The following is a 12,364-nucleotide window of genomic DNA, read 5'->3' as shown; positions in this document are numbered from 1 at the left end:
AACCCCAATGATCCGATCAAAATTAGGGATTTCGATCGGATCATTGGGGGGGCAGCGTGCCACCCCACCCCTCCCCCACTGGCACTGCCAGTGCCTGTCCCGGCACAACGGGACCACACGGAAGAGGGGGGGGGAATGATGAGGCCTGCTGCCTCCAACCATGTGGGCACCCCGTGTTGGGGGGACGATGAAGATTCAAATGGGGAGGGAAAAACGGGGGAGCGAGGGGAAGGGGGCAGTGAGCAAGGAGACCCTTTAACCACAGGTTGCTGTATTGGGGCTTGGAATCATTCACCCTGTGAACACACTTTTGAGAATGATGACTCGCTAAAAGCTACGTGAAGTAAACACACGACATGCTAACCCTAAATTGCGGATGGCAGTGAGCTGTGGGCATCGTACCAAGGCCCCAAGCTTACGAAGGGCCCGCAACAATGATCTTCAAATATTTACATAATTCCACGAATCAGAATCTGTATTCATACTGGAGGAATCCCATGAGCTACAAAGCTCTTTTTTCACAGATATCCAGGAGGGGTGGGTGAGAAAGTTACAACAACAAAACAGTACACACAAAATATCAGAAAGGTAAAGAAATAACTAAACAAATAAAAATTCACATTTCTTTTTATTTTACCAGGTGAAGCCACTGAGCTATTGGCTTCTTTTTGCAGAAGCGACCTGGCGATAAGTGATAGCTCAACGTAGTGGCTTATCATGTGACATTTATAGCAGTCAAATAATCTAATTAATCGAAATAACCAGTGTAACTTACCCCACTGCTATCACCTGAAATTGGTTTCAAATGTTACTGATGAACAGACACTGAAGACAAGCAAATAGCAACTGCCAAAGAAGAGTAATGAATAATAATAGTTTTTTTTTACCCTTTTATCCGGCACAAAACTGACACCTTTTTACAAGGGATCATGTTTGCAGTAACCACAATACCTGCGTCAAAATGCAAACAAAAAACAGCACTCTGATGTTTGCATTTTCCTTGAAATTGATTGGTCCACACCAGAGACAGATTTCTTTGAGCCCAGTCTCACATGGTGTTCGACCAGATGACGCCAAAAGGCATACATTATCAGAGTGCTGTTGTTTGTTTGCATTTTGACTGCAGGTATTGTGGTTACTGCAAACATAATCCCTTGTAAAAAGGTGTCAGTTTTGTGCCAGATAAAAGGGTAAACAACCTATTATTATATTTTTCTACTGGCAAAGGAGGTCTCATGATGTAAGAGTAATGATTACAAGACAGAAATAACACAAAGTAGGATCAATCTACTGCTGGATTGAGCTTGGTGGTAAGGTGTGGGTGGCTCCCAGCCGTCTTGTATTGGTTGTTTAAAACACGGCTGACTCAGACAAACATGACCCAGCAAAAAAACGCCACTAGGCACGCTGCAGAAAAGTGCACAGTCACGACGGATTATTGTGTAACTATCACTGCACACTGGACCTGCATGACCTGTGCACTGAGTAAACGGAGCCTAAAAATAGCATGGCGGCCTTGCAAAGTGCTTCCTTTGTGGCACACTTCCTTTTTGAAACATTTTGCAGTGTCATTGTTTAACCGCTCCTCCTAGGCACGGATTGCTCCATCTATAGAGCCGTGAGAAATGATTAGTTATCCTCTACTGCGGAATCCTCCTCAATTGCCGCGATACCGGCATATGAATCGATTGGCGGTGACCCGGATCACCATCGTGACCCGGGGGTGCTAAAACCTCCTTAACTCTGAAACCAGAAGGCCTATGAAGATGGGAGATGTCACCAAGCCCGATACGCACGCCAAATATGGAAATAAAAAACACACGCAAAACACCCATAAAAAAGGGGGCCTGCTGGGGATTTGTGCGTGGCAACGGCTGTTTATCACTTGTTGTGAAAGTACATCAGGATGCTGGTCTGGCCATTCCCCAGCACGTTCTGCTTATTACGGGGCGGCCACCCCCTTGTCTTTGGGAGCGAGACCACTTGGAGGCAATGGCGCACCAGGCGCTCTCTTGGTACGGCCGGTGGTCACAGTCGTGCTGGCAGGATCGACATCGTCGTCATCATCGCTCCCAGCGTCGCCCTCCGGCAAGACAGGGTGGTAGTACCAGCGATGCTCCCAGAAAAAAACCTTAAACTATGCCCGGCCCACCAACATTTTGCGGTGACCCGGGCTACCGCCAATCGATTCATATGCAGAAACACAGACTCGCGACTTTATTTCAGCCGGTAAAGGCCCAGTGAGCGAAGCAGGTCTTTTGCAAGGATGACCACAGCCCGAGAGCCGAGTAGCAGCAATTACATGACATTGCAGTTACAGAGAGTTACATACAGAGCCACAGAGTTACGTACATATCCGTAGAGTTACACACAGTCATACAACGACCCATATTTTGATTTCAAGCTTTCGTGACTGCAGGGATTCATATTCTTGGTTCTTTCGGTAAAGTCACGACGAAGGGAAACAATTTTTTATTTTTATTATTTTATTGTTTCCCTTCTACGTGACTTTCTACGTGACTTTACCGAAAGAACCAAGAATATAACGACCCATATATTTAGACAGAGCCCTACAGACTTCGGCCGGTAGGGCCCACTGAGCTCAGCATCTGGTGCAATGCAAGGACGACCACAGCCCAAGACCCGTCAGCAATAACGGCAGTGACAGGACATCGCAGGGTGGGAATGTGTAACATAACAAGGGCAAACAACAAAATTATTAACATGGTACCCAAGCGGGAAGTTACTGCAGATGTAAGTAGACAAACTGGATCTGAAGACTCAGGCATAAGGAAGTTTAGTTATAGCAACACAATCGCTGCCCGCCATCGAAAGTTTGCCTGACTGCATACCAGAGTTCTAAGACAGCCAATTTTACTTTATGTTTACAGCAAAACTGGAATGCAAGTGAAGATGTCTCTTTGCTTATACAAGTGGTGCTCCTCTCCAATGACCGCCCAAATTCTGTGTTGGGAATGCCACATTTACAGCTAAGTTCTTGACTTGTATCGCATTATCATCATCATCAGCAGGAGCAATGATCATTTAACTGCTGGACTGAGGTTGAAAGGCAGAGGAAGGAAATTCCAAAGCCGAGATGTGAAGAATATATCGTACAGTGACGTCAGCTGTATACTGCCGATGAGAGGTTTCAGCCAAGTGTGGAGAGCGTCACAGAAATTGGAGGAGGCATCAACAACCATTCCTGATATGGCGGCAGGAGCAGAAACGAGATGGTGATGATAAGAATGGCTGTAGTAGCAAAAATTACGATAGCAGTGGCAATCTGTCTTTAGATACTCATATAATTCAAGCGGTAGGTAAACTCTAGAATATTGTTCCTACTCGAGCACTTCATGCTATTGGCCAATTATGGAGAGATATCCTGCGCAGGACAACCACCGGTGGGATGCCAAAAACTGGTGGTAAGTTGAAGACTCTAACCGCAGCTCCACTTGGCCGGACAAATGAGTTATACGAGACCGGAGCACGAATCAAACCCGGGAATGGAATCCAGGTTTCCACTAACTCAGAGGCAAGGGCGGTCACCACATTGCGTGCTTTCAGGTGCGCTTAAGCGGCCGTCTGGAACGCTCTTCATTCTGAAAATTGGAAGCCACTTGTGCTATGCAATTTAAAATCTAGCTTGAAAACTAATTTCTTTAGAACAGATATTTTTGTTTTGTTGTCCTTCCCCGGCACTTGCAATTAGCGCAGTTGGCCACGTACGGTGCGAAAGAAGTTCAACACACTGTACACACATACACACTGCTGACAGCTCGCGCACCTTCTGCTCGCTGCTGCCGAGCCGCCACCACCACAGCTCGCTGCTCCACGAGACGAACGCGACGGTGTCTCCCGCGAACGCCAGCCCCCAGAACCCCAGCAGCGCGGCGCCATGGCCGCGCACGCGGTCTCCCGGCAGCGCGCGTCGCCTCTCGAGGCCCAGCAGCGCCAGCGAGGCCGCCCAGCCCACCGCAGACAGAGTGGCGTACGCCACGACGGAGCCCGCGACGCCGCCGCGTGCGGTCGCGCCATGGTACGCGCCGTACGCCACCTGCGGGTACGACACACGGGCATCGACGATCGGGGATTTAGACGGGAAGATGCGATTCAAATTACAGTCCGTTCCCCTATAAAGCGGTGGTTGCGTTCCTAAAGAACACCGAGTTAAGGAAAATCGCGTTATAATAAATAATATATAATGTAGCGTAAAGTGCAGTCTGCGATAACACGTGAGATGCGTTTGCAGGCTAAACAAAGACCGAGGCACGTGGGTAGCATCCAGAAGCAACCCACCTTGTGTGACGCTACGCCGAGGCAGCCGTACAACCGCTTATTCCTACTCACGCGATGTAGTTCTGTTCATTCAATATCTATTTAACATTTGCGTTATAAAAAAATGTGTTTCCTAATACATTCATCGCGTTATATCCTATTCGCGTAATGAAAACACACAAATTTCGATTTAAAGCTTTCGTGACTGCAAGGATTCATCTTCTTTGGTTCTTTTGGTAATGCAAGAATCAAATACAGTCTGCTCTATAATTCTGTGTGTTTTTCTTCTTTGGTTCTTTCGGTAAAGTCACGTGAGAATTGAATTGTGTTATTTTATTTTATCAATTTCTTATTTTATTCTCATTCTACATGACTTTACCGAAAGAACCAAAGAAGAAAAACACACAGAATTATAGAGCAGACTGTATTTGATTCTTGCATTAGTGGCAGGATAATTTTGGCAGGAACTCAGAATTAGAATATTTATTTATACTGGAAGAATCCGATGAGCTATAAAGCTTTTTTTCACAAATGTCTAGTAGATACTAATATGCAGGTTTTCACAGTTGTGCTGTACAGCTCTCCCATGCAAACAGCAGCTTCTATTCGAAAATGGACATCTGTGGAAAATAGCATCATAGCTCATCAGTTTCCTCCAGTATAAATAAATATTCTGATTCTCATAACACCCAGTGGCAATATACACAAGAGCGGGCAATGTGTGCCGCATTATAACTTGAGTGGCAATTATGTAAACGGGAAAATTTTAAGACCTCTCACCCATCGATTCCTTAACAATTGGATGTGTTCCTAGAATATTTTTGTCACCCACGAATGTGAATAGCCATGCACTGAGTGTCCGTGGTTAATAATGAACGTACATAAACAGACAAGACATTTGGCCTATTTTTTGTGTTTACATTCAGAAAGCCAAATATGCTATTATGACTACAATCCAACTAATAATACAACCACTTTGACTTAAGATCGAATTCGGTATCTTCATGTAAAACTATTTAGGACCACATGCACGCATATATAGATAACTGATATTTGTTTTAAGTAATCAAGGTCAAGAGCTCACCGCACCCAATGCCAATGACGCTGCCGCAAGTGAGCATTGCTTCCTTCCTTCTGCCAGAAAGATGGCTCCGTTCAGCCTTCCCCTTGCAGAACCAGTCTCAAACCACTGCGTGACTTTGTCCCACATGCATGGTCTACCTATTAACAAAGTAACAATACTCCAGCACCCATATCTGCTGAAGCCCAGAGGTACTGGTATAAATTCCACATCATTGTGGAGTAATTGGAAAAATACAAAGGGCATCACTTCCCATGAAGTACATTTTTCGGTTTAATCCAAAACAGACAAAAACATTGTAATAGTCCAAATGTTCATCTTTTGGCCTAATTTTCGGATTATTATTTTTTTTGTAATAATCCTAAAATTGGGAACACACCCCAGATCCAGAGCCCAGCAAGGCAACTCACCGCGAGCGCCGCCATGGCGACGGTGAGCAGAACTTGCAGGCGGTGCAGCAGCGATCGCGGCACGAACTTGGGCTCCATGAGCACGGCACGGCGGGCAAAGCGGACGCCCTGCACAGCGCCCAGCAGCAGCAGGGCGCCCGGCGGCACAGCCCCGCACAGCGTGCGGTACAGACAGGGGGACACGCCGCCGTCCACCCACGCCTCGCTCACCGGCCGCCCGCCCTCACAGTATGGGCCCAGCATGGCTCCGCCGTGCACAATGTCAATATCCGACTGCACGGAGGAAAGAATGAGGGAAGAGATCGGGACAGAGCGGGGCCCCGCGTGTTAACTTCACGATGTGATACTGTGAGGATAGATTGTATAGGTCGGGTGTCGGCTGTGGAACGGCTGTGGGGTGTGGCAAAGTGAAGAAAGCAATGGTGGCAGCCAAAGCATTGGCCACAAGGTGAACTCTTGGCCTTGAGTCAGGGACAAATGAGTTTGAGGTAGTGCGTGGCTGTCCTGAGTCACCGGTAGAACGCCACATTCCAATGGGCAGGTACTAGATGGATTTTAAATCGATCACCGACCATGGCTGTTAGTGTAGATGCATTATGGGAAATAAGCAATTGTGCCAGACACTGGAATGTAAATCGCCACTATTAGAAAAAAGTTCCCAATCGAGATAATTACAACCTGATGCTCATTTGGGCATGAAAACACTTTTACTCTGTATTTAATAGTATTACTGTAATCCTGGAGTGACCAGACTGTCAAGACAAATGCCCACAAATTCCCAGAAAATGTTTATAGAATTATTGACTGCAATAGCAACAGATCACATAGCCACATATTAGTCTGCTGGGTGCAATGAAGCAGTTCATTTGTTTCACATTTAGTGCGTTGATGGTCTCAGCCCGTTCACAAATGACTTCACACAAAAACAACTCCATCACGTTCAATTTTGCTCTGCGCTTCATTTAGCTAATTTCCAGCTCTGAGGATTAAATATTAGCTTGACTGTCATGCTATGTACATTGCTCTTATACGCAGAGGAGGTGGAAAGTACTGCTTTCTACTGTGTGTGGACCAAAGAGTACTTGTGGGACGACCGCGGAGTTAGTTCCGCGCTATCCGCTTCCATGGGCCGTTATCTAACATGAAGGGTTGCACTGCTCTGTAGGAGTTACGAATGGATGCTTCGTCTCATTGCATGATGCCGACAGCACGCTCGGGATAAAAACGGAAAAAACCACGGAACAATACAAATTAATTTGCAACTTAATTCTTGCAACCACTGATCTATCCAGAACTGGCTGTGTCACAAGAACGTTTCCCCAGCGGAGAGCAGGGAAGTTTAACAATGCATGGGACGTACATGTTTATTAATTAATGTGAATGAACAGGAATGACTTGACTTCGCCCTCTCATGTTGACCGTGAAAATATATGTAGCTCAACTACTCATGAACCAGGAAACCACTAATCAGAAAAGTAAAGCAGTACGTTGGCATGTGTAGCAATTGTGTACACACACACACCTACAGACTCAACAGTGGCTGGTTACTTATAAACGTGTCGTTGACACGCACAAGCAAAATCTGTTAAGAACAGGAGTTGTGGAATCGTTGGGCATGCGTAATCGTTGGCTGTGCGACATTTTCTCCCGTCTCCACTAACCCACAATGACCAGAACGGTGCAGTATGGTCAAATAGTCAAATAACCCCCGACAACCCCCAAAGGCGTGAAGTGGCCATCATCTAGCCATTACATGCACAGGGGAAATATAAAAAAAAAATCACCGTTATGATTTTTCGGGTCGACTGATGATGCCCAATGCTCAGTGGGCAGGTTGTTTGGAATTGGAATTAGGTAGCCCAATATGATGTCAAAACGTATCGACGCTTTCATTAGAATTTCAAAAACAAGTTTTTTTCTTTCTTCGTCTAAACCAGTGTTTCGCAAACTTTTTTTTAGGCCCGCCAACTACTTAGCCGATGTAAACATTTCCGCGGATCACCCAGCCCCCCACACACCCCTGGTGATAAAACGCATTCAGTTTTCACTCTCAAGACTAGTACTAGTACAAAATTATTAATATTATCGGAACATAAAAACAAATTGATTTTTAATGTAGCTATACGGTTTTTTTTCCCTTGGAGGGGAGGGCATTTAGATCTTAGGGTTAGGGTAGTTTAGCTAACTAAAATTTTTTAGGAAATGTCATAAGTAAAATGTTAATGTCTGAAACAAAATGTTAGCATTAAAAAAATAAACTCAACGATTTTTTTATTTACCAGGTAAGTCCCACTGAGCTACGTAGCTCTTTTTCAGAAGCGACCTGGCCACAAATGATAGCTCTACGAAGTGGCTTATCACTATGTGGAAATTTATAGCAGCCGTATACACGCATGTTGATTCTAAATGTGGAGGGAAAAACCGGAGGACCCGGAGAAAAATTCACACGACCACAGGGAGTACGTGCAAACTCCAAATATACAGGTGTAAGGGTCTGGATCAAACCCACGACTATTTCAGGATTAACCTGCATTTGTACCTGCAGGACCATCACGGACAACTGGTGGTCCGGGGACCACACTTTGAGAACCACTTATCTAAACCAACGAGCTTGTTATCGGATGGATATCGGTGTTACAAAGCGCTCCATTGTGCGCTATTTAAGTGACTTGGATACCGTAGCGTAGCGGATTTAACGGATATAACGTAACGCTGGTCCGAATCGAAATTAATTACAAACGGGAAAATTTAAGTCGAATGTTTGTAAGTAGAGGAGTCCCTGTATTGGGTGACATTGTGCGTGCTTGACCCCACATATGCTCCAGCCATAGGAAGTTGATACTTGTACTTTGAATTGTCAACTTGTGGATGTTTAACCATGACAAATTACATTAAAAGCTGACACCCCGAAGATAAACTGCACTATTATGTCCTGATGGGATGTGTCGATGCCAAGTCATTGCAAAACGTGGGTTTCACAAGGCCGTGTATTTCCAAGTCTAAGTTTGCATGCAAGCACAGTGCCTTTGAAGAGTGCAGCAACTGCACATAGGCACCGCAGTGCGATATGCTTGTTGAATGCTAGTAAGCATGGAAATATAAATTTAAGTTTTAAATTAGTATGCGATGTCATGCTTACGCGATCGAACCCAACAAAAACCTCCTCTGCTGGATACTGTCCGCGGCAGCCTACGTGTTAAACTTACGAATTAGTGTTTGTGCTTAGAGATGCATTTCCCTTCCCTATGTTTATATATATACACACGTACAGCCGATGTGTCGATCCACTGCTGGATGAGAGCTTCCCCATGCCTTGCGGCGCTTTAAGAAAATTTGACCATACTTCACCACTGATCAGTGCGGGTTGGTAAGGGTGGGAGGTTAAATGCAGAGCAGCAATGTATTTTGCTGCACTACTCTGTGCTGTTCATGCTTGTATTTGTGTGTGTGGTGGTCACTCATGCAAGGACTATCCTGGCTCAAACCTATTTAGCCTTCGAGGTCTGACGGATCGGCCTACTTGCGAGCGATGTAGTCATAGGCTTCCCTTGTTTATACAGCAATAACAACAAACAGTCCCTGGGCTTTGATTTAAAGCTTTCGTGACTGCAGGGATTCATATTCTTGGTTCTTTCCCTTCTACGTGACTTTACCGAAAGAACCAAGAATATGAGTCCCTGGGCTGTTAAGCAGTAGTTTTTTAACAAAGGAAATTATGTCAGTGTCCCACTGCCCAAACACGTGTAGGACAACTCATGAGCTTATATGGTTATGACGACTGCCAGTGGTGGACATTCCACATTACATTGACAAGGGCCCAGCTCTTCCATACACTTTTATAAAAGTGAACACTCCAAAATGACCCACTCCAATCAACACTCTAATTGACACGTACAAGTCCTCATTGCACAACCAATATCGGACCAATCGCACCTTTCCACCAAACAATAGAGAGTGAAAAAATAATTGTGTTTTACTCATCACCATTATTAACGCATTGAAAACGAAACTTTAATTTACATGGTAAGGCCCGCTGAGCTATATATAGCACTTGCTCAGAAGAGACCTGGCCACAAATGACAGCTCAAAGAAGTGGCCCATCATGTGGAAAATTATAGCAGCCAAATACTCTCAACGCACGTTTCTAAACGTGGAGGGAAACACCTTAGGACCCAGAGAAAAATCCACGCAAACTCCAAATAGACAGCAGGCGTCTTGGTCGGGTTCGATCCCACGACCTCCTGCATACCAGGCGAGGTAGCTAACATCTCCTAGCCACCGTGGCGCTCCAATAACCACGACCATCGTCAACAGCACCAAGCACCTCATCACCACCATCACAATCGTTACTATACCTGTATCACAATTATTATAATTACCACCATCGTCAATGTCACCATAATTCTGACAATTACCACCACCATCAACATCATTATCGCTGCACCACCAGTACCATCAGCTCTAACATCATAATCCCCCACCACCGCCATCAACATATTCACGTCAAATAAATCATTCTCCTCACCACCACAAACTACATCGTCACAATCGTCTTGATGCCCGCCAGCATCACTCCTCCCATCATCAACACCAGCGTTGACAGACTGTTGGGGTAAGTGCTGTAAGCGGGTCACTTATTAAGGACCGGTCGGCACGGCACACGAAGGAGTGGGTGGCCAGCACCACACCAGGCCGCCTTTGTCCCCCCCAGTAGCGATGTTTACTACACAACGCACCAGGTAACTCATTTTGAGGCCGAGTCGACCAAGGGGAGGGAGGCCCAGGACCGGCTCAGATAATCGTCACTGGTGTTGGCCATGTGCGGGAATCGAACTCGAGTGGCCGGGTTCATAGCGCGCAGCTCGCTAACCGCTGCACCACCGCTTCCCAATAGCGTCAAGACAAACCTCCCCTTAACCGACTGTTGGGGCAGGTGCTGTCAGCGAGCGCCTATGAAAGCCGGCCTACCATTCGCACCGACATCATTGTAGTCAAACCCGTCACTATTCCCACCAGCGTCACTGCCACCACATCACCACCATCGCGACCATCATCCGTATCGCCAAGCGCCACGATCATCTTCACCACCAAGCGTGACCAAACTCACACGAATTGCCTCCGCGACACAGCCCATCCCACATTACCGTGACAAAACTTGAGCAATTCCTCCGGCGGCAGCGAGCAAAGCAGCAGCAGCAGCAAGCAACGGCGTGCCCGCACACACACCAGGCGGAGTGGTCGTTCTCACGCGTAGATGCGCTGCTACGAGTGTGTAAGCTAGCGGTGGCGGCGCAGGTTTATTGCTTACTGGCGCTTGTGAAGAGTTAGCAGCGAGGTTGCTAATGCCACCCCCCCCTCTCTCTCTCTGGCTCTGACTCTTGCCCAATGCCCCCCCTCCACAACCGCAGCGTTCTGCCGCTCTCGTTCTCGGGGCCGAACAGCTGTTTGCGGACGGAAGTGACGTCACACTGTGGGGGCGGGGGGTCGGCACGTGCGCGATTCTTAGGTTTTTTTTTGCAAACACGTGCGTCACGCTGACTTTTCACTTTCACAGTAAAACCTTGGATTGCGAGCATGGCTCGTTCCGGAAACGTGTTTGTAATCCAAAGCACTCGTATATCAGTTGTGATCACGTGACGCTCGGCAGTACAAAGCGTACACGTACTACTCGTATTGCAAGACCTGGCTCGTTTATCAAATTAATATTTTTTTTTAAATTGCTCGTCTTGCAAAACACTCGCAGACCAAGTTACTCGCAATCCAAGGTTTTACTGTAGTTTAACGCGTAGGCTTTCGCAAGCAATATCTTCCATAAATACAGATTCTTTTTCTTTTGGGGGGGGGGGAGTTAGATAGCGTAAATATTTAAGTGTGTCGTTAAATCCGCCACCACCCGACACAGCCAATTAGTAAGATTTGTCACGTAAACAGATCATGCCAATTCGTTACTAGTACAGCACACCGGTGTGTTGGAGAGCCAAGCCACAACATTGAGTACGACGTTTCACCAGTAATTACAACTACATTACATCAGGCGACAGCCAGATTTTTACTTTTACAGATGCTGGGTTTTGTGGCCATGCAAATCCAAGATATGGGGGCCGCGTGGTAAACCACAGGACAGGTGCTATACAGGGTGGTCCACATGTTTGTGACCCCCATTTAATTATCTAAACTTTATATATTTTTTGAGAAAGGTTTGTTTAGCTCCTGTACATATTGTCACACGTAAAAGTACAACTAAAATAATTGTAAAATAAACCAACATTCGTCAATAACACGGCCTTTAAAGAAATCGGAAAAAGAGTAGGCAACGTTTTTTTTGGGCCCTTCTCCATAGCACAGAAGCCAGAAATGTACCCTACGAGTAATGTAAGAACTCCACGACTCCAGGAAGTGACCCAGAAGCTTGCCACAACGTAAAGGAGACCGTGGTGATGTACAGCCAACGTCAGTTGAGCGTGGACAATTAGACCCAAGCTGAAACATAACATAAAAAATGATTGTTTAAAAATAGTTTTATTTTTAATGATAGAATATAGTATTGTCATCAGGATGACATAAGTATACCAAGTTTGCAGTCGATACCACATTG

The 12,364-nt window shown here is 46.0% G+C and overlaps 1 protein-coding gene across 3 annotated transcripts in view; it reads right to left on the bottom strand.

Annotated features, from left to right (window-relative positions):
* Positions 1–11,238, bottom strand: part of ABCB6 (ATP binding cassette subfamily B member 6 (LAN blood group)) — a 45,329-nt gene extending 34,091 nt beyond the window's left edge. Inside the window, exons 1-3 of one of the 3 annotated variants that reach the window (XM_076068138.1) lie at positions 10,914–11,238; positions 5,770–6,042; positions 3,788–4,057 (exon numbers count right to left, since the gene is read on the bottom strand). In XM_076068138.1, the coding sequence (XP_075924253.1) occupies positions 3,788–4,057; positions 5,770–6,012 (513 nt within the window). In that variant the 5' untranslated portion in view covers positions 6,013–6,042; positions 10,914–11,238. The remainder of the gene's footprint in view (positions 1–3,787; positions 4,058–5,769; positions 6,043–10,913) is intronic. The other 2 variants (XM_032957135.2, XM_032957134.2) reach the window with 2 other exon arrangements.
* Positions 11,239–12,364: the final 1,126 nt, after the last annotated feature.

This window comes from Petromyzon marinus, chromosome 19 (assembly GCF_048934315.1).
Source record: "Petromyzon marinus isolate PM22_M1 ecotype Great Lakes invasive population chromosome 19, UKy_Petmar_22M1.pri1.0, whole genome shotgun sequence".
Classification (NCBI taxonomy): domain Eukaryota; kingdom Metazoa; phylum Chordata; class Hyperoartia; order Petromyzontiformes; family Petromyzontidae; genus Petromyzon; species Petromyzon marinus.
The sequence above is the reverse complement of the archived record's forward strand: the minus strand, read 5'-3'. Positions and strand labels throughout refer to the sequence as shown.